Source organism: Saccopteryx leptura, chromosome 12 (assembly GCF_036850995.1).
Source record: "Saccopteryx leptura isolate mSacLep1 chromosome 12, mSacLep1_pri_phased_curated, whole genome shotgun sequence".
NCBI lineage: Eukaryota > Metazoa > Chordata > Mammalia > Chiroptera > Emballonuridae > Saccopteryx > Saccopteryx leptura.
The window spans coordinates 4,971,797-4,993,795 of record NC_089514.1 but is presented as its reverse complement, the minus strand read 5'-3'; the positions used below and the strand labels follow the sequence as shown (position 1 = coordinate 4,993,795).

Here is a 21,999-nt window from a genome sequence, read left to right as displayed (position 1 = left end):
CTGCCTCTTTATCTTGCAAATGTCAAGACCCACCTGAAGAGTAATTAAGACAACCTGCCCGAGATCACGCGGCCAATTAGCAAGTGACTGACACAGCTGAAAGGTACAGTTTCCCCAAGACCTGTCCTGTCCTCACGCACCAAGGGCTTGGCGGGGCGAGGGTTACAGATTTGTCTTATGTAAAAGAAAACAGTATACTTTTAATTAACGAGTCAAGAAGTGAAACAGTGTTTTTCAACTGATAAGAATCTGGCATAAAAGTTCCTTTCCTTGGATGTTTTCAAATAGTCTTACAACTGCTGGCACTTTTTAATCACTGACCAGGACTTTCTGTTGCTACTCTAACAAATTAAAACATGCGTAAGAGTTTAGAAAAACACCCACGTGTACTCTCACCGCTCTCCACCGCTCTCCAGGACAGAAGTCCCCTCTCCGCTGCTCTCCGGGACAGAAGTCCCCTCTCCGGGACAGAAGCCCTCTCTCTGCCATTCCAAAGACAGACGTCGGGTGGGGTCCGCTGGCCACTCCCCTCAGGGTCTCTGAAGGCCCAAACCCCTGTGTCGGGGCCTCTTCTGCCCACTAGGGGAGAACTCACGTCCAGGCTCATGAGGTCGCTGGGAAAATTCAGTAGTGTGTGATCACAGGGCCGAGGCCCCCGCGTCCTCGCTGGCCTTGGTCAGAAGTCATTCTAAGTTCCTAGAGCAGCGTGCTCAGCTCTGCGCGGCCCCTGAGCCCCCAGGGCAGCCCCAGCAGCCCCTCTCGACTAGCCCCGTGCGTGCGTGACCTGACTCCGCCCACCTGGCCCTGGCCACCCCCACCTGCCTCTGCTTTTAAAGCCCCTGTGATCACACTGGGCCCACCTGGATAACTGAGGCTACTGGCCCCATCGTAAGGCCAACGAAAGGTCAACCTGACAACCTTCATTATACCTGCAAAGTCCTTTGAGCAATGCGAGGTGACTGAGTCATGGGCACCATCACTGATCATGTATATTCTCTGTCCCAGGGGGGGTTAGGGCATGGAATCTGCTTGGGGACTACATTTAGCACCAATGTTCTTCAAGGAAATGGGACTGGTTTTTTTGTTTGTTTGTTTGTTTGTTTGTTTAACAGATCACATTGTGCAAATCTAACAACTTAAAATAATGTAACTTTTCACCCCTCGTGTTATAAATCCGTTTCCAGGACTGGCTCAGATTAGCTCTGCTGAAGTTCAAGCCACCCCCCACCCCACCCCACCCCAACCTCCATACCAGGGCCGCGTCCCAGGGGTGTGACCGGCGCTGGCCTCATACGTGCCTGAGCTCGGAAGGCCCCCACGCCTGCAGCTCCATGCTCTGCAGCTGCCCCTCTTGAAGTCCCTCACACCTCGAATTTGCCCTGTCAGTGAAGTCTGGTAAGGCCGAGCAGCGTAAGCTGGGGTTGTTGGTCCGAAAAGAGGTCTAGTTAGGACTTTTTGGGAAGCAGAGTACTGACAGGTACAAAATTCTCAGTTAGAAATCCCCCCCCCCCTTAGCAGTTTAAAGACGCCATTCTTTTGTTTCTCCCATTAGGTGAAAAGTCAGCTATATTGTTGCTTCTTTGAAGATCACCCATCTTTTCTTTCTTTTAAGGTTTTTCTCTCCTTCCGTTTTCAGCCATTTGACCACCAGGTGCCCTAAATGAGGTTTTCCATTGCGTCCAGGGGTCGTCAAACTCTTTATAAAAACCGCCCACTTTTGCAGTGCTGGTCAACCTGGTCCCTACCGCCCACTAGTGGGCGGTCCAGTTTCATGGTGGGCCAATCGCAGCGCTGTTTGGTTGCGCGGTAGGGGCCAGGTTGACCAGCACTGCAAAAGTGGGCGGTTTTTGTAAAAAGTTTGAAGACCTCTGCTAGCTGGTTGTCCTTCATGAGTTCCTGGGTCTCTGTTCAGAGACGGGCCCCCCACCCCTCCCCATCCCGTTCCCTCTCTCCTCTTCTTCTGTGACTCCACCTCCAGGGGGCTCAGGCTGTTTTACTCTGTGCTGCACGCCTCCTACACTATCCATCGTCTGTTCCACTCTCTTATCCCTCCTTACCCCAGTCTGGAGATTCCTAAGGGCCTGTCTCCCAGGTCCCTAACCACCACGCACCCCCCCCCCCCCCCAGTTCCTGGGTCTAAACTACTTTTAAACCCATCTGTCGAGTTCCCTCACTCCAGTTACACTAGTTTTCACTTCTAGCATTTTCCTCTTTCAGTTCCTTTCCCAGAATCCGATTCTCTGATGAGATTACACATCTGACTCTAATGATGAATTACAATTATTTTGTAGCCCGGGTCCGATCATTCTGGTAGCGAGATCGCTATGAGATGGTTTCTGTTGGTTCCTGTTTTATTCTGCTTTTTACCTCGGTCCTGGCTCTGGTGTGCGCAGTGATTTTATTTTTTATGGACTGCCAGGTGTTGTGTACAAAACTTTATAGGGACTCGGCGTGGCGGCTGTCGCTTCTGGCGATGGCCGACAGATCAAGTCAAGCAGATCACCTTCGAGTCAGGACGCAGTTCATCCAGGGCTGCATTTCAGTGTTGTTGAGGGTTTTTTAGTTCTGTTCTATTTCTGGTTTTCCCCGACTCCTAGGATACAGCCCTGCAGGGGCTCCTGCTCCCTGTACTCTGCTGTGTGTGACTCCTGAGCAATGTACAACCGCCACAATGTTGCTCAGAATCTCGTACCGTAGCCGCCACCACCGCTTGGCCTCCCAGCCGCCTGGCTGTGCAGCTTACAGGGTAACAAATAAGCCAAGGTTCAAAGTGGCACTGAACACGGGGCTCAGCCCAGGGTTTCTCTCTGTGCTGGGACGGGGGCCTCCTAACAGTGCTGTAATGCCTACAGGTTGTTTTCTATTTATTTGCTCGTTTGTTTTTTGTTTTGTTTTTTTTTTTTCTGTATTTTTCTGAAGCCAGAAACGGGGAGAGACAGTCAGACAGACTCCTGCGTGCGCCGGACCGGGATCCACCGGGCACGCCCACCAGGGGGCAACACTCTGCCCACCAGGGGGCGATACTCTGCCCCTCCAGGGCATCGCTCTGTTGAGACCAGAGCCACTCTAGCGCCTGGGGCAGAGGCCAAGTAGCCATCCCCAGAGCCCGGGGCCATCCTTGCTCCAATGGAGCGTTGGCTGCGGGAGGGGAAGAGAGAGACAGAGAGGAAGGAGAGGGGGAGGGGTGGAGAAACAGATGGGCGCTTCTCCTGTGTGCCCTGTCCGGGAATCAAACCCAGGACTTCTGCACGCCAGGCTGACGCTCTACCACTGAGCCAACCGGCCAGGGCCTTATTTGCTGGTTTGTTTTTAAATGCAGCATTCCTGCTTTGCTGCTGTGGGCCTCGCCCGGAAATAAACGAGTCCGTCATGGCTGCTCGTGGAAACCAGGTGTTGATTGATTTCACGGACCTAGCCTTAACGTATGCATCTATCGCTTATTGGTTATAAAAGTATTTTAGGTAGGTTGACCTATGTAGGTGATAGGTTCTATTTCTGCGTTGCATTTTCTGCTTGAAATCTAAGCTGTACGCTTTCCTCTAAAATCTAATCATTTATCCGTTAGAATTATTATCTAAACTTATATGCAAAATGCTTTTCCTCAATAGTTTGATCTAACTCCTGACATACCCTCTGTGTGTATGTGGGTACTTCTTCTTTATATATGCTGTTTTGCACTTAAAAAAAAAAAGTAACAGTGTTCTCCAATGAATGCAAGATTTTTTCTTCAAATATAAATAAAAACAGTTACCAACGTAAGCACACACTGTTTCATAGGTTGTTCCCTATGGAACTTTGTTCTTTTACAACTTGTACTCATCTCCCAAAGAATATAAGACGTACTTACAAAATGGGATGAGCAGAAACTATCGATATTTCCTATAGTTACGTTACCATAAAATCTCAGTAATTCAAAGTTGAAATTATAATAACTGAGACATTTCCAACCTACAGAATGTCTCTGAACTTAAATATGTTTCATTGCATTATTAAATGTACGAAAAAAATGTGAAGGGCAGCTTATTCTATGAAAGAAAGCAAATTGTTATTACAGACAAATGGAAGGCCACCAACTTTGTGTATGCCTGTGAAGAGCATTTACAAAATCAGTTACATCTATGTCAGATAATAGCAGTACTACCCATACTATCTCGTTTCTTTTTAAAGTATCATTTGGAAATATACTTAGTATTGAGTCCAAATTACTATGTTTGAAAGTGCCAAAAGCTAAAGCTCTCATCAAAATAAACTGCCACCCAGATATCATCGCCAACATTTTTACATTTTTTTTTTCAAATACCCCAAAATAAAAACCCAGGTACTTCTTCCTAACTACAGAACTTGTTCTTTTTTTTTTTTTACAGAAAGTCGTGGTCTTTGAAAAGTTGTGTTCCTGACATGTAAAATACTAACTACAATCCCAGAAAGTATTCGGCTATAAACAAAAGAAAAATTAGGAATGAATGCAGATACAATAGATAAGTATACACAATTACATTCTCCCAGCTCAGCAGATAACTGGCTTTTAATATAATTATGGGTCATGATTCAGTTATTATTGCTCTGGGCATTTGTTTCAAAACATGAATTTCATTTTTAGCAGACTCCAGTTGATTTCCCTGGGGGGGGAGGGAGAAGGGGTCAAAGGGCCTTTAAAGATTTATAAACACTGAAGACATGAAGGAACTGGCACCTTTAATCCCCACCCCCCACCCCCAAAGGATCTATCCTATTTCATCTACTTCCCTGGCTCAACTCTTCAAATTTCTTTGCTCACTTTCATTGCCAGAGACGTGGCCATCACAGCGGCCATCTGTCAGAAAGTGGCAATTAGTGCCACGTGTCACCAACCAGCTGTCATACCTGTGTGCCCCCTCTACATTTAGGACAAAGCATGATTGCTGTTACTGAGGAGCATGTCTCAGAAAACCACAGTTTCAGAAATTTCATTACAGAAACGAGAATAATGTCATAGACGCCAAGGTGCCGGGGCCTGAACGGCTTCTTGATTGAGACTGAACAAGTGTCCTGGACCCAACCGTCGCCGCCGCCTAGGGAGGCGTTACCGCACGACGATGGGAAGACGCCGGGCTTGGCGTGTGGCGTGTCGGGCCTCCGCGTGACCACTTACTCGCTCTGTGTCGGTAAAAAGTCACTTAATCTCTCTAACACCACAGTGCTCTCATCTGTAAAACAGGAACAACAAGAGCATCTACTTTATTGTTTTATTTCTTTTTAAAAATGAATAAAAATGAACATAGAAGCCTTAGCCTAGTGACTAGAAAATAATAAGGTGGTCAGTACATATCAAAAACTGCTGTGGGCGCCTGACCAGGCGGTGGCGCAGTGAACGGAGCATGGGCCTGGGACGCAGAGGACCCAGGTTCAAAACCCTGAGGCCGCCGGCTTGAGCGTGGGCTCATCAGCTTGAGCACGGGGTCGCTGGCTTGAGCCCAAGGTCGCTGGCTCGAGCAAGAGGTCACTTGCTCTGCTATAGCCCCCCACCCCCCAGTCAAGGCACATATGAGAAAGCAATCAATGAACAACTAAGGTGCTGCAATGAAGAATTGATGCTTCTCATCTCTCTCCCTTCCTGTTTGTCCCTACCTGTCCCTCTCTTTGTCTCTGTCACAAAAAAACAAACAAACAAAAACCCTGCCGTGGGAAGCTTTCCTTTCCCTTTGTATACTCATGTCCTTTTCTCTTCATCTTTGGACAGGATCACCCAGCACTCTCTCACCAACACATCATGGCAATGACCTCAGTGCTGTCGTGCCTCAGCCTGGAGGGTGTCACCTTGGATCACATGAGACACACTCTGGGAGAGCAGCAGAGGACACCAGGGAGAAGGTTTGGACACAGAGCTGTCCAGCAGAAATGTAACGTCTGTCACATGTGATGTCGAATGTTCCATTAGCCACATCAAATAGAAAAAATAGAGGCAGGTGAAATTAGCTTCAATACTGTGTCTTACTTGACTGAGTAAGTCATCTTAACAAGTGGCTTGAAACCCATTTAATTTCATTAACCGATGTCATCCCAATAGATTTTCGATAAAAATATGAAAAGACAAGAAAACACAAACGCGGGTCAGCAGCCCGTTCCGAGGGCCCGGCGGCCGCTCGCGCCTGCTGTCTCGGGCGGTGCAAATTGGAGGCGCGTGGACCTGGATTAGAGTCGGACTCGGCTATTTTCTCGTCGTCTGCTTGCTAAGTCTCAGTCTCATCGGGTTGAAAATAACTCTCTCCAGACATTGCTACGCGAATCCAATAAAAAGCAATGCCATCACAAAGCCCCCTGCACAAGGTCTGCCGTGCAGAGGGGGTCGTGAATGAGGATTCCCGCCCCTCCCCTTCTCTGGAACCGCGAGAACGGGGCTCCGCACAGCACAACCTGGGACCTGCCCATCCCTCCTTCCTTCCACCCCCACCTGCACGGCTCTTCCTCCTTGCCCCCTAACGGCGGGGAGCCTGACTGTGCCCACTCTGAGATGTGACCCAAGGAGCTGGTCCCAAGGAACTAAAAACGACCCGTGCCTGAAGATGTCCTTCTCCTCTGGTCCTGCCCCCTGCCCCTCTCCAGTGGTTGCCATGGCCACAGCTTGCTCAGAAACCGCCACCAGCAGCAACGAGGCTCCAGGAGGGGGACCGACTGACCTCGAAAATTAAAACAGGTGGGGACCATCCTGCAAACTCCCTGGCCGGGACCTTTCAAACAGACGAAGAACAGACAAAGAGCCGCCACGGAGCGGGAGCTGGTCTAGAGACGGGACATTGCTGGGGAACGTGGTGAACTCAGCCAAGGTCTGCAGAGCGGTTAGTGGCCTGGTGTCAAGGCCCGTTTCCTGGTTTCCGGAACTGCCCTCCCTGCAGGTGCGGGTAAGGTTCATATTAGCGGGAGGAAGGCGGGTGAAGTCTGAGGCTCTAACAGGACAGGGGGTCCGCAGCTGATGACGGGACGGTACAACTGAAGTTTGCTAAGAGAGTAAAGCTTAAATGTTCTCACACCCCCTTCCCCAGGAAGGTTCGTGTGTAAGGCAATGACTGTGTGAATGAACTCAATGGGGGGAACCCTTTCACAGTGCATATGAATCTCAGATCCTCACACTGTATACTTTAAATATCTCACCATTTGGTCAATTACTCCTTGATAAAGCCTCCAAAGTATTAAGAGGGGGGTATATGGGAACTCCCCATACTATTTTTATAACTTCTCCTTAAGGCTAATATTATTTCAAAATAAAAAGTGAACGCACTTTTAACTGCGATGACTTGAAACTTGATTACGAACACCCCTCTGTCCCAGCAGGCTCCGTACTTGACGCATCCCTGTAAAGCAGCGCTGCCTACACTGAGCGCATCGCAGAAAAGCCCCAACACGGGTTCATGAAAAGTCAATTCCAGGGTTTGGACGATCCACCTTAATCACCAGTATTAGTTCGCAAATCCACTAAGAGAGCATGATGTCACCTACCTGCTTAGTCACACTCAGCACCTGCCGACAGCAATCATGTTCTGCATGACCAGTCCTGTTATTCAGTAAACATCCTTTGATTTAGCATTACTGAATAATATGCTTAAACAATAGCCCCAGGGAGAGCAATTTACCACAGAAAGAAAGTGAGCAGGGGAAAAGATGAGGAAAGAGAGGCGGTGAAGAAGCCTATTCGGACCTGCCCGCCTCCCCCACCCGGACACACCCGCCTGAGGAGGCAGCCTTGGTCAGTCAGCTCCGAGCACGGCCCCCCGAGCAGCAGGACAGAGGGGCCGGCTGGAAAACGCAGGGAGGGTTTCAGAACAAGGCAGAAGCCATGTCGGTTCACACGGGAGTCCTTGTCCCCACAGCACCAATGTTCTGTTGCGTTAATAACAGCAGCTCAAGTCCAAGTACTCTAACCCAGTCAGCCAGGAAGGCGTCTGCACTGAACATTCAACCCTGCCTGTAGAAGTGCTTACTGCAAGGTTAACACTGTCTGTGTAAAAATATATATATTTATATATACGTGTGTGTGTGTGTGTGTATTTATCTGTGTGTGTACATGTACTCATCGACATACAGGGTACCACAAGGCAAGGAGCAGAACATACTCGGGTATTAGCCCATTACACACAAAGCTTGCTCTCTCTTCTCTCTTTGCAACTGCTCGTGACGATGTCCCTCCTGCCCGGTGCACATACACGCCTCCCCCTTCCACACACCGCCTTCCGTCCGGCCACCGCCATGCCACGCCACGCCTCGCCACGCCACGCTTTTGTTGTAAGTAAAATCCGGCATCTCCTGCCGTGTTTACTGATCAGAAATGTCATGTCGTTTCAAGTGCTAGCATTTTTAATGAAGTCGTTCTTCTTTTCATTAGCATGCTGGTGACCAAGATCCATGAGCCCTGCTGATTTAAGTATGAATTTGCAAACTGAAAAGTTCTCGAGAAATGCGTGTGTCATATGATAGCAGAAAAGCTGACTCTCCACATACTCTGAATATATAAAACGCTGTTCCAGGGTAACTTAAAATATAAATTGTCAATTTATCTTGTTTCCAAAGATGACTTCTGTATCAGTGAAATGTGTTCATAATCTCGATTTGTATTTTATACATTTTTATATTTAGCTCTACAGTCAAAATTTAGTCATGCATGCTAGCTTAGTCACACATTTCTTAAACAGACAGGATAGTCTCATGTAGTACTGACAATGATTGTCTAAGTTAAAACCAGACTGATGCATTTTATAAGAAAAGCAAACAGTACTTTGGATGTGAATTAAATGTATGTTATGAACATTAATCAAGCCAATGTCAATCTTTTCAAATGAAGCAGTCGATAAAATATATAAAAATATAACAACATGTCTAGAAAGCATTTTTTGCTCATAAAGCTAAAAAGAAACATTAAACAGTATTTTTGATAGTAGTATATATACCACGGAAAAGAAGAATTTAGTATAAGACTATTTCTCAGAGAAAGCAACAATTACTATTTAATTATTTGTTGTTAAATAATATAATGCCAATCACTAAGCATTCTTTTATGTAAGTAGTTCCTGCTAGCAACAAGCATTATGAAAGAAAATTTCTACAAGACCGAGATATAGAACATAATTAACTCATTAAAAATACAGCTCAACCGACGTAGCTATAATTTATTATACAACATCCATTTGAATGTACTGTTTTTGAAATTAATTAATACAGTAAATATTAATCGCTTTAACATTTACATAAAAGAACAATGTTCTCTCTTTTCTTTTTTCTCAGCAGGAAATGATAAGCTAGGGTACTTTTATGGACCATGCAACCCTGAATTTCAAGGAGCCTTCTTCTCCCAATTACCTGTCCACATTCACTTGCTTAGAGAGAGTCAGCATGTTTCTAATGGGAAAAAACAATGCACAGCTGTCTGCTGAGAGTGCGACCTCTTTCACTTGGGTGGGTCTCCTCTCCATCTCCGACTAAGTGAGGAGGCAACCTTGTCAAACCAAAGGCGAAAGAATAATGAGCCCACGACAGGCTAACCCAGCGTGGAAAAGGGTGTTGAGGAGGCTGCAGACACAGGACTCGGAATGACAAGCTGGAAGGGTTCCACAAAGAGTGGGTTCACATTACGGAAAGCCCTCAAGCACGTGAGGAGCATTGAATCCCCAGCCTTGGATGCCTGCCATCCACGACTCCACTCGAATGTATTCATTTCATTAGTTACCAACCAGATTTAGTTAATATATTTTCAGACGAGCCCCGGTCAGACAGGCTTTGACAGAGACGCACTTGTACAATATCTGTTTGCACGCACGACGCTAGCGAAAGGTAAGTGTAAACAAGTAGACGATGGTGTTGCTTTCACCAAACAATTATAAATGTCATCCGACAAGAAGCAGTCATTCCACTCGAGAGTCAGAAATACGACGCAGAAGGCTCCGGCAAACCCTGGGATTTTACTCTCGTTAAAATAAATGACAAGGACTGCTCCAGTAATTGCTGTCCCAATGTACCCACTGGTATAATAGGGAATCACAGTAAAACATTTTTACAAGTGGCTGAAACCAGAAGAAATAAGGCAGGTTCTGTTGCAGCCTTCTCTGGGTGAATTTATTTTTCAAACAAACAAGAGGAAAAAAAAATCTCAAATCTAAAGCATTCAAGCATGGACTGGGACTATGTATCATATCATTGTGTCAATTATGCACACTTTGACGTTCCTTCTCTAAGTTCAGACCGGAATATACAATGTATGATGTTCCTGACCAGTCGTCCAACTTCAACAGGGAAACAGCGCCACCTCTTGGTCCCAAACAAAATCCTCCAGGATACTAGTCTTGCAAACTTTCCTTTTCTGTTAAATTACTCAGGCCACACTGAATTTCAGGTTATAACGGTCATATTCTGACAATTATTTTCTACCTACACAAACTAATGAGACATGAGAATAAGAGATTGCTTCCAAGACGCAAAATTCTGAAATAATCCGAATAATACCAAATACATGTACTCTATATCATCAACAGAATAACTTCCAATCGACATCACATTCCACACATTTTACCAAATCCAAGTGGGACGATCAACAGATACATTTTAAATATAAAAGAAAAACCTTTCTTATCGCATCCATTATATGTCAAAATTGATATTTTCAAAACACATTATATCTCAAATGTTCCTATTAATTTAATAATTGGCAATATGGTATTAGAAGTCAATTACCAGTTAAACCAAGTCCTTATTGATTTGTGCACAAATATAGCATGTTTCTGATCTACTTACACCAACGACACGATGTCGCCTCGCTGGACTTCGAAGTTCCTCACCTTCCAGTGGTTCAAAAGCACCACATCGGATGACTGGCTCCCTCCGGGATTCAAAGAGGGCTGAAAAAACAGGGAGAAAAGACACATCTATCATTTGTATTTTCTGTCTTCGTGGTCGCTTGCATGTCACGGCTCTGTGCGGTGCAGTGTGACACCTCTAGCATTAGCCGCTTTTAATAAACTGCTGTTCTACAGTAACTGCAAATGATGAGTTTCCCAAACAAAGGCTCACTGGCGTTCTTCACAGGTGAACCCGGAATAAATGCATTCCCAACACCGACTGGAAACGGAAACGCCCCAGGCTCTGAGTCTCCTAAACTGCAGGAAGGAGGTCAGGGAAGCCTTAGGAAGGGTTAGGAAGACATGAGGCAGAAGTGAACCCACCCTCCCCACAGGAGGCTCAAATAGCTCATTCCGCAGACAGCCGCCCTAGGAGGCACTGGCCCCTGTGGGGGAAAAACAACCTCACATCCACCAGAAAGGACCCGCGGGGAGAAGGGAAGGGCGTGGGAGGGACACGTGATAGGACAGCCACGGGGGACGTGGGCATATTTCCCATGTCGTCCTCTTTTCGGGAGAGAGCATGCTGCAAGGGTCCTGGTCCCAGGGCTAAGCCTCGTAAGTGGCCTCTGCCCTCGGATGCCAACGAGTCTTGAGGTGCCCTGAGGACGGATGGGCAAAAACTGAGAAGCCTTCTGTGTGCGGACCCATCGGACGGTCAGGAACCATTAGGCATGAAGTGTCCTGTGAGGAGCCGTGAAGCCAACACCCCGACACTGGATGGAGGCATAAAGAAAGTCAACGTCCAACAAGACAGAAGCCCGAGGTGGGGGGGTGGGACAGGAGAAACAGAAAACCGAGGTAAGCTTGCCCCCCCCTGCCCCGTGGGCTCTACAGGGGCCGCCCAGGACATCGTGAGGGGAGACACCCATTTCTGTGGTGGCGGGGAGGTGACGACTGAGGCTGTCCCTTCGCTGGGGGGAGGGGAGTGAGGGGGGTTGGCATCGGGAGCAGACAGGACCACAGCACCAGGACAGCACGAGGAAGACAGTGGACACCAGCCCACGGCCAGTCCCTGGAGCAGAAGTGACCATCTCTTTCTCTAATTAGTCCTTGAATTATTTGTAGAGTTTCTACAAAGATGTGGCCGATACTAGAGAAACTTTGTGTGCTGAGGCTTTTTACCTCACCTTATTTTTGACTCTCTGGGTTTTCTGAGCCCAAAAGGGACCGGTTACCCTTGGAGATCTCAAACACCCCCCCCCGGCCCCGCCCCCCACTTCTCCACCTCCCTTAGGTGACGGTGCCTACGCAGCTCCCTCTCTCCTTGTGAATTCCCTGCCGATCACTTCGCTTGACTATCCGACATAAAATTCAACACGATTAAATGCAATTTCCCATCATTTCTTACCAAAAAAAAAAAAAAAAAAAGAAGCTTTCTTCCTTATCTTCTCTCATCCTACAGTATTTAACACTTCCCCAGTCAACCAGCTTAAAATCTTAGTTATATTTTTACTTCATGGCCAAGTTCCGTCACAAAGCTAGATGTTCGGCTTTTTTTTTAATTCCTTACTGCTTTCACAAAAACGATGCTTACCTTTGCTACATATACCCTGGTATTTCCTAGTCTCTCCTAATCTGATTTTTCAACTCTGTCTAGAAGCAGCTGTATTAATTTCATAGCCACTCTATTGATTTCACAACCTGAGACGTTGCCATCCACAATGCTCAACTCACCGTGGTAGATGATTCACCTTCAACCCTTATCCTTTGAAGGTCCCCACCCCCGACTTCTACCATTAATTTATTCATCTGCCTTTAAACGCTTTTCCTAGAAAACCCCATCGATCTTCTCAGTTGCAAAGACCCTACAGACACCATGACTCCTCCACGCATAGTCCCGACTCACTCCCTCCTATGCTAAAGTCAACGCACAACCCCTCATACTAAAACACTCAGCACACCGCCATGTCACTTTGTTTACCTGTCTGTCTCCACGGCTAAGCAGGAGGCACTTTTTAGCCCCTGTCGTAACTGCTAGTTACATCTGTACACCCTCCCTGCTTCTCTGAGGTTCTAGCGCACAGTTCTAACCGGCATCTCATGTGATCGAGCCCTCCCCCTACTTAAAATCCTCCACTAGCCTTTCCCAAGGCTACCAACATGACTGTCTTCAAGACGAAAACCAGGAGACACGTGACCTGTGGGTCCCACCCATCCACACGTACACGGGTCCTCCACATTCAACTCAGCCACGCCCAGTGCCCATATGATACGCAGGTTACTTACCCGCCTTCTAAGGCGTCCGAGAAGCAGGTGTTTCTGTTTGAAATGTTTCCCACTCTCTCCACCTTCCTACCACCTTCGCAACTCATGCTTCAAACGCCCTAACTCCCACGAGGGTTCTCACAGGAATTCTCCCTCGTGGCTCCTCAGCTCTCCTCCCCATTCCCAGCCCCCAACAGGGGATCAGAACGCCCCCGTTCCCCCTCACCACCTGCGGTTGTCCTTCACTGTAGCATGTCTACCTGTGCATGATAACGGCGGCTTTGTATTTCTCTCCAAAACTCTAGAGGCATTTTGAGAAGAAGTCAGTTTCTTAACTCGCACTCTTTCTTAACACCTCGGCACAAAAGATGATTAATCATTTTAACTGGGAAAGAATCAAAAAAATAATTAATGAAATTCCCAGGCCCTGGCCGGTTGGGTCAGTGGTAGAGCGTCGGCCTGGTGTGCAGGAGTCCCAGGTTCGATTTCCGGCCAGGGCACACAGGAGAAGCGCCCATCTGCTTCTCCACCCCTCCCCCCCTCCTTCCTCTCTGTCTCTCTCTTCCCCTCCCGCAGCCAAGGCTCCATTGGAGCAAAGTTGGCCCGGGCGCTGAGGATGGCTTCATGGCCTCTGCCCCAGGCGCTAGAATGGCTCTGGGTGGGACAGACACCCCAGAGGGACAGAGCATCGCCCCCTGGTGGGCGTGCCAGGTGGATCCCGGTCGGGCATATGCGGGAGTCTGTCTGACTGCCTCCCTGTTTCCAGCTTCAGAAAAATACAAAAAAAAAATCCCAAAGATGCTGCTCTTTAACATGCCAACAACAGAGATCATTTTCCACCCCAGCCCCCAAATACACTCTGCACCCTCTCCTTAGTTCACAGGATTACCATCCACCCTCCCCCTCCCCGCCGCCAGAAGACTCCTAAGTCATCCTCAATTTCCAACATTCTCTGAACCTGTAGTTCCCTTATGAAAATTAGGAAATTATACCCTGGTGCTACAAGGCGGGGGACCCTAGAAATCCCCATGGACTCACATCCTGACTCCTGGATTCCTCTGTCCTTTTCAGAATTGCTCATCTACCAACTTTTCTAATCCTAATCATTAGCGCCAAAAGGTAAAAAGGTAATGAATGCACTGTGAACAAAAGATTGATGCGGGGGGGGGGGGGGGGGGGGGGCAACAACAAAAACAGAAGGAGGCATGTTGAATTTCAAACCGTTAATATATTAGAATCATCGGTCGATAGCAGGAAGACCACATTGGATCTTCTCAAGGAAACCAGAGAGTTTTCTTTTGCCCTTCCTGACCTCTGCAAGGTTAAATGACTCATCTCTGCGCCCGGGCCCCCTTCGCAAGGCAGGTAAACGTCAGTGACAGTGCTTAAAGCCGTTACAGGTCTCTGCCTACACGTGACCACATGGCTCCTCCACTCAGCTGTGGTCCCCTCCGGTGCAGAAATTGTCTGCTCCATCTTTGTATGCCCAGAAGAGTGGCTAAAAAATAATATTTATAGACCCTCAAAGTCTAAAAGAGGAGAAGTTTCGGAGAGGCATATTTAAATGAGATGGTTGGTAAGCAATGCATCTTTCAATGAAAACATGTTCAGGAAGGCACAGTGGGAAATCTTTCGTTTTGCATGAAGCGAGGTGATTTGAGCATTAGGAATAACGTTGAACGGTGCTCTATTATTATTAGTCATAATGAAATAGAGCCGATCGTGGCAGAATTTAAATTTTTTTTTCTTTACTGTTTGTTTATGAATATGAATAAATGAGTATGACTAGCACTTAATCATAAAGAAAAAAACTTTCCAGAATTGGGAAATTCTGCAGCCCTATTTAAAACAAACAAACAAACAAAAAACAACCATAGCTCTTTGTACTTAAATTAAACAATTTAAAAAGAAAAATAAAACCACTTTATTTCTTGAGTTTTCTAAAACATTACTTTTGAGAAGGAAAAAGAATGCACTAACTTAAAAATGAAGAAATTAGGCCCTGGCCGGTTGGCTCAGCGGTAGAGCGTCGGCCTAGCGTGCGGAGGACCCGGGTTCGATTCCCGGCCAGGGCACACAGGAGAAGCACCCATTTGCTTCTCCACCCCTCCGCCGCACTTTCCTCTCTGTCTCTCTCTTCCCTTCCCGCAGCCAAGGCTCCATTGGAGCAAAGATGGCCCGGGCGCTGGGGATGGCTCTGTGGCCTCTGCCTCAGGCGCTAGAGTGGCTCTGGTCACAACATGGCGACGCCCAGGATGGGCAGAGCATCGCCCCCTGGTGGGCAGAGCATCGCCCCCTGGTGGGCAGAGCGTCGCCCCTGGTGGGCGTGCCGGGTGGATCCCGGTCGGGCGCATGCGGGAGTCTGTCTGACTGTCTCTCCCTGTTTCCAGCTTCAGAAAAATGAAAAAAAAAAAAAAAATGAAGAATTTATAGGAAAAATCAAGGAGAAGATGAGATTTGGATGGTGCTATTTCAGAAAAACGAGTAAACCGGGCTATTCCTCGGAAATCGTACATCCTGCCTCCCCCTGTGGGGGTGCTAGTTTAGGCTTCCAAGCGAGCAAGCCCTCATTCCCAAACGAGGGAGCTGTAAACAGGAACCCCTAGTCGAGTCGGAAGTCATGAACTTCGTAACCACCTGACGTAACCGCGAGTCCGTGTCTTCTCGCCGTGTTGTCGCTACTTTAAACCCTCGATTCCCAGAGACGACGTCAGAACGGTAACCGGCCTAAAATCGTAACAGCTTCTGCAAGTGATAACCCCGGAGACTGTCTAATCCGGGAGTTCCCACCCGGATCTCGTAAAGCACGGCGGTGCTGAGAGCGCGGGTGGCCGGCGTGGGTGGGGAGACACTGAGCCCATCGCCGAACTGCCCGTGAAGAGCGAAGCCAGCCGACACCCGCTCTGCCCGCCTCTTCCCCGCGACCTGCCTCCTCACGACCTCTCTCCCTGGCTTCCGTCACGGAGCAGTCGGGTTAAACGCTAACTCAGCGCAGTCCTATGGACCGCCCCGGATCCAGAGACAGACGACTGTTAGCATCCCGGCTCCATTTACTTCACGAGCCTGATGACCTTCGATGATCTGACCTTCCTACGCCTCCCTTCCGCATCTGTAAAATGGGGTGCCCGGACCACCCACCTCCCCGGGGCTGCCGCAAGAAGCGATACAAAGGCTCTTCGCCCGGTCTCTGGTGCAGAGAGCATGGTCAAAACTGGATGACCACAGGGGGCCCAGGGACCACAGGACAAAGGGGACCGTGACCAAGGACAGCCTTCCTCCTGAAGGGTGAGGCTGCCACCGCCCTGAACGCTTCTCATTTCAAACCCTAACCCGGATGTCTTCAGGCTGACAGCTCTACCGCTTGCATCTAAATTTTGGTGGTTTCTTCATTGCTTTTTTTTTTTTTTTTTTTTGTACTTTTCTGAAGCTGGAAACGGGGAGGCAGTCAGACTCCCGCATGCGCCCAACTGGGATTCACCTGGCACGCCCACCAGAGGGCAATGCTCTGCCCATCTGGGGTGTCACTCTGTCACAACCAGAGCCACTCTAGCGCCTGTGGCAGAGGCCACAGAGCCATCCCCAGTGCCCAGGATAACTTTGCTCCAATGGAGCCTTGGCTGCGGGAGGGGAAGAGAGAGACAGAGAGGAAGGAGAGGGGGAGGGGTAGAGAAGCAGATGGGCGCCTCTCCTATGTGCCCTGGCTGGGAATCGAACCCGGGACTTCCACACACCAGGCCGACGCTCTACCATCTTCATTGCTTTTAAGCAAGAAAAGTAAGCTCGCTTTCTTCCACATCTCTAGTGTTCCGCCTTGAGGATTTAACACCCCCCCCAAAGACTTTCATGTGCATAACTATTTAGTTACTAAGATCTTCTGTAAAAACATTATGCCCCAGCCTCTTTTAAATTTTCCTTTTTAAAATATACACACATATACTCAGACACATAAAACGATAGAGTACATTAGAAAGCAAACTTCTTAACTCCGGTTGATGAGATAATGATTTTCCTTTTCTTCAGAAAAATTGGAACATACGTACACGAGAGGTTTGCTTTGCTTTGACCTACGCGCTACATTGTTCACTCTAAGAAAGACAACCTAAGTCAGAAGATCCCAACAGATCATTAGTAGATTATGCGAACGCTAGAAACAGCCGATATCAAACCTGCTTTTGAAACAGGACAAGACAGAAGCTTGGCTTCCGTGCTCTTTTTGATCAAAGACTTTGCTGAAGGATTTTATTCCTCCCACAAACAACTATTGTAGTACTGTCAAGGCATCCTAAACTCTCAGCTGGTATCTAAGTTGAAATCTTATGACAGTTTGGGGGGACTTTATGTCTTGGTTTAGAAAAATAAAACTCCCCAAAGGAATGAAAGAGAGAATAAATTTTTTTTTTACCTTGTACGGTTTAGCCTAGCCATCAACCAGTAAATGATATTATTCTAGTTTTTGTTTTTGTCTTGTAGATTTCTCATTAGTTTTTTTCTCTTATTCATTTTTCTAATTTAAAAAAAGGTCACAGCCTATAATTTGCTCCTTATAGACTCACCGACAAAGCCTGGTGTTAACCTCACACCTTTGGGAGCAAAGCATTCAACTATTTCGTAGCTGGAGCGCACCACCCACCCAGCTAGATACAATCTAAAATGTTTCAATGTTAAGTTGTGTGCTTTCTAATGAGAGGGCTGCCAGCTGCAGCCATGAGGAACCCAGGGTAGCCCTCAGACTTCTTTTGAAATGCCATTATTTTAGAGACGTGATGGGGAGAGGGGAAGAGGGGGAAACACTATTAGTTAAAAAGTAGGAGAAACTGAAATAGTACTTTGTTTCAAGCTTTCTACCATTGCAGTGCTGGGCAGGAAACATGAAGTGCAGTTAAAATAAACGGATATCCTGATTGAAAAACCCTCCTTGTTATTAGACGCCACACTTTTGAAAGGTTGCGGATAAAATGGTCTAAAATTGCCATGTCCCTTCCCTTGGTATTCGGGGGTCTCTACTGTTTGTGTGGCCTCTAGACTTCTAGAATTTGCCTCATGCGGTATGCATGATAAAACCGACTGGAGCTGACCCCAAGTCTGCACAGAGCTTTAAGCTGGAAATGGAGCATTCCTGTCAGGTGAAGGGTGCTTATTACCCTGACCCCTTAATACCTGACCCCTTACAATGACCATCTATCCAATTCAAAAATTATTCAAGTGTTTGACCGGAGGGCCCCCTAACCTGGCAAGGTGATTAAAACCTAGAGTCATGCGTGCGTCCCACTGGAGTGCTGAATGGAGGAAATTCAAATCCAAAAGCATCTCAGGAAATTTATATAATACTTATTAAGCCCTCAGTACATCTGGTGCTTTATTAATAAGTGCAGAATAATGGGCTTCTCGCGCCTGCTGCAGCTTCTGCGGACTCCCCGCGGGAGCGCCCGGCCCTCACATCAAATTCCCATTAGGACCCCGTCTTCCCAGAGCCCCTCAGAGCTCTGTCCCGGATGGGTCACCCCCCGCTGACCAGACGGTCCTGGCAGTAGGTGTCTGCTCACAGATGTAGACTTCAGCCAGGTCCCTCAGGAGCCAGGACGGAGGGGTTATTCTTCACAGGCCCCCCGTAAAGGACAACAGAGAGAGAGGGGATGTCTCCACCCCAGACACGAGGCCGTGAAAACTCACTCATACTCTCCCCCGTCCACGCCTTCATCACAGAAAAACTACTGATGTCCGACCCTGCCGGGCACCGGGCTTCACGAGGGGACCCTTCACCTTCGAAAACCCAAATGTGGGTCTTGATCATGTTTTACTCAGAGGCTTAAGTGCTTTTAAAATAAATAAATAAATAAACTTGGTTCTGATCTCCTCCCCTTATCTAGACTTAGGGTCCCTCAGCATGGCCCAGGGTGACTCTTTTTGATATTTTTCTGCATGAAATTTTATTCATAGAAGAACGACCTATATTTTTGTAGATACTAAATTTCTTCATAGTTGCTTGAAAAGCGAGCCTCTAAAGCTACATTAAAAATAAAATTGTAAGTGGACACCTACTATATGTGAATTTAACTTGGAGGAGTAGTGAGCTGCCCATTTTTCATTCTCCCGATATTTAATTGTATTTCTGGTAGAGTAGACACATCCAAGTTTTACGGGCTCTTTCATATATTGTTATACAAATAAAAGAATCTTTATGGGCCCTGGCCAGTTGGCTCAGTGGTAGAGCGTCAGCCTGGCATGCAGGAGTCCCGGGTTTGATTCCCGGACAGGGCACAAAGGAGTAGTGCCCATCTGCTTCTCCACCCCTCCCCCCTCCTCCTCTCTGTCTCTCTCTTCCCCTCCTGCAGCCAAGGCTCCACTGGAGCAAAGTTGGCCCCGGCACTGAGGATGGCTTTGTGGCCTCTGCCTCAGGCGCTAGAATGGCTCTGGTTGCAACAGAGCAACGCCCCAGATGGGCAGAGCATCGCCCCCTGGTGGGCATGCCAGGTGGATCCTGGTCGGGCACATGCGGAAGTCTGTCTGAGTGCCTCCCCGTTTCCAACTTCAGAAAAAAAAATCTTTATGGACTATCTGAAAGGTAACTTGCCAAAATGTAGCTAAAGTCTTTAAAATATTCTATCCTTAGAGCTGGAAACATCCTATTTAGAAAGTAATCTTAAGGAAATAATAAAAAATATATGCAAAGATGTACATCATATATTATTTATAATAGGCGAATAGCCAAACCAACTTAAACACCAATAATAGGAAACTGATTAAGTTAGCAATGTTTAAACCATATGATATATGGGTAGTAAAAACCACTAAAAATCACATAGCAGAAAAATATTTAAGGATATTTGGCCATGTTTGGCAAAATAAATTAGGTTCAAATGTTACCAATTTGGGGGGACCATGGCCAGTTGGCTCAGTGGTAGAGCGTTGGCCCAGCATATGGAAGTCCTAAGTTTGATTCTTAGTCAGGGCACACAGGAGAAGCAACTATCTGCTTCTCCACCTCTTCCCATCTCGCTTCTCTCTCTTTCCTCTCTCTCTCTCTCTCTCTCTCTTCCCCTCCTGCAGCCAGGGCTCAATTAGAGTGAATTGGCCCGGGGCACTGAGGATGGCTCTGTGGCCTCAGGCGCTAAGAAAAAACTTGGTTGCTGAGCAACAGAGCAGTGGCCCCTGTGGGGGACTCTCCATGTGGATCCCGGTTGGGGTGCTAGAGAGAGTCTGTCTGTGCCTTCACTCTTCTCACTCAATCAAAACAAAAAAAGAAAGAAAAAAGTGGGAAGATAATTCAGAAGCTTAACTAGCAAACCAAGGCAGCCAGGACCCTTCCAGGCCTGGCATCCTGCCCGCAGCTGACAGACCCCAGAACTGGGCTTCCTGCAAAGGCAGCGGTTCTCGGATCTGACCGTCTGCAGAGCCTGTCACCACGCAGACGCCCAGGTCCTAGCGAGGTTCTCATCTCGTAGCTCTGGACTCAGGCTCACGGATCTCCGGGAATGAGGACCCGAGTGGCGTTACTGGAAGAGGCCCAGGGACCACTGACGGCAGAGGGGCTTCCTCGGACCACGGGCCCCTCGTCCTTTGTGCAGGACCTGCTTGGAGCCCTTCGGACGAGCCCACCCCGAAGATTCTGGGTCCAAAGTCACCCTGCTCCACTCCCTTAGGGCTCAATCTCAGCAGCTTCACCCCGGCCAGCCCCCCCCCCCCCGCCCCCACAATAATGCGTCCTTTCTTCAAGTCACAGGTCAGGACCAAGGCGGAGCCACCGAGCCGCTTCCACGCGTGGAGACCGGAATAGAAACCATCAGAGGGCGCTGCGCACAGTGATGGTGATTAGGGTATAAGTACAGTATTGTTGTATAAAACTTTTGTTTCAGCCGCGGGGACATGAGCGCAATGGAAAACTGCGTGCCTCAGTCTGAGTCACGCGTGGGCAGGACGGTTTGACGACCTGGGCCAGGAAGCCAGTGGCAGACCCGCCAAGCAGCTGGCAAGGCTGCAGGTGACGAGGGCAGACACACCCTCAAAGTCCAAGAGAAAATATTAATGTAACGATGATGACTCCATCTCACCACACCTCTGCGGAGTGTAACTGCCCAGGCCCTCGGGTGCTTCCGAGAGCAGGCGTATATATCCCGCGTCCCTCCGAGCAAGGAGGCGAGAGGGGAGCGGTCCCCTGCTTTCGGGGGCTCGCAGAGCGCAGTGCACACTGACCCGTGAACCGACAGAGGACGGCGCAAAAGGTTTATAATCAGCAGCCACCTTACAGCGCCCTCGGGTTTCAAATACGTACAGGGGGGCGTGAGGAGAAGGAGACAGGACTGGGGCTCAGCCTCACAGGGAGGGGGAGGGGAGGGGAGGGGCAGAGAGGGAGAGGAACGGCAAGGCCCGGTCACCCCGCCGGCCCGGACCAGCCGCCCGTCCCCGGCCCTCAGCCCGGTGGAGAGATGGACCCCACCCCACCCTGCCTCCTGCTCCGTAGAATTGCCATCCTCTGTGGCCTCGGAGTCCCTGTGGGGTCCTCGGCCAGCAGCCAGCAGCTGGGAGAAAAGGAAGCATGGCTCACAGAGAAGCGTTTTAACAGCCAGGCCTGGAAACACCACCTTACTTCTCCTTTCAGCATTGGCCAGAGAGAGCGCAGCCACGGCCGACTGTGAGGGAAGGTAAAAACCACAGCCCAGGACCCACACGGAGTAGCGCACTCATCCGCAGTCCCCTCGCTCGTGACAAAGCCATGGGGACATCCCACGAGGAGCAAACAGAGGGGGACTCTGAGAGGCGGCAAGCCAACGGACTGGAGGCGGGGACCACGTGATCTGAGGAAGGACGAGTTCCCTGGGCGCTTTCTTTTTGCCTCCGTGCACCATAGGCAGGCGCCGGAGTCTGCCACCAGGAGCCACCGCGAGGTGGGACGAGAAAGCCCGAGGAGGAGCCTCGCTCCAGCCAAGGGCCACAG

The 21,999-nt window shown here is 48.5% G+C and overlaps 1 protein-coding gene across 1 annotated transcript in view; it reads right to left on the bottom strand.

Moving 5' to 3' along the window:
- Positions 1 to 21,999, bottom strand: part of IMMP2L (inner mitochondrial membrane peptidase subunit 2) — a 662,788-nt gene that overhangs the window by 591,022 nt on the left and 49,767 nt on the right. Inside the window, exon 4 of the mRNA XM_066354058.1 lies at positions 10,756 to 10,859. Coding sequence (XP_066210155.1) covers positions 10,756 to 10,859 — 104 coding nt within the window. The remainder of the gene's footprint in view (positions 1 to 10,755; positions 10,860 to 21,999) is intronic.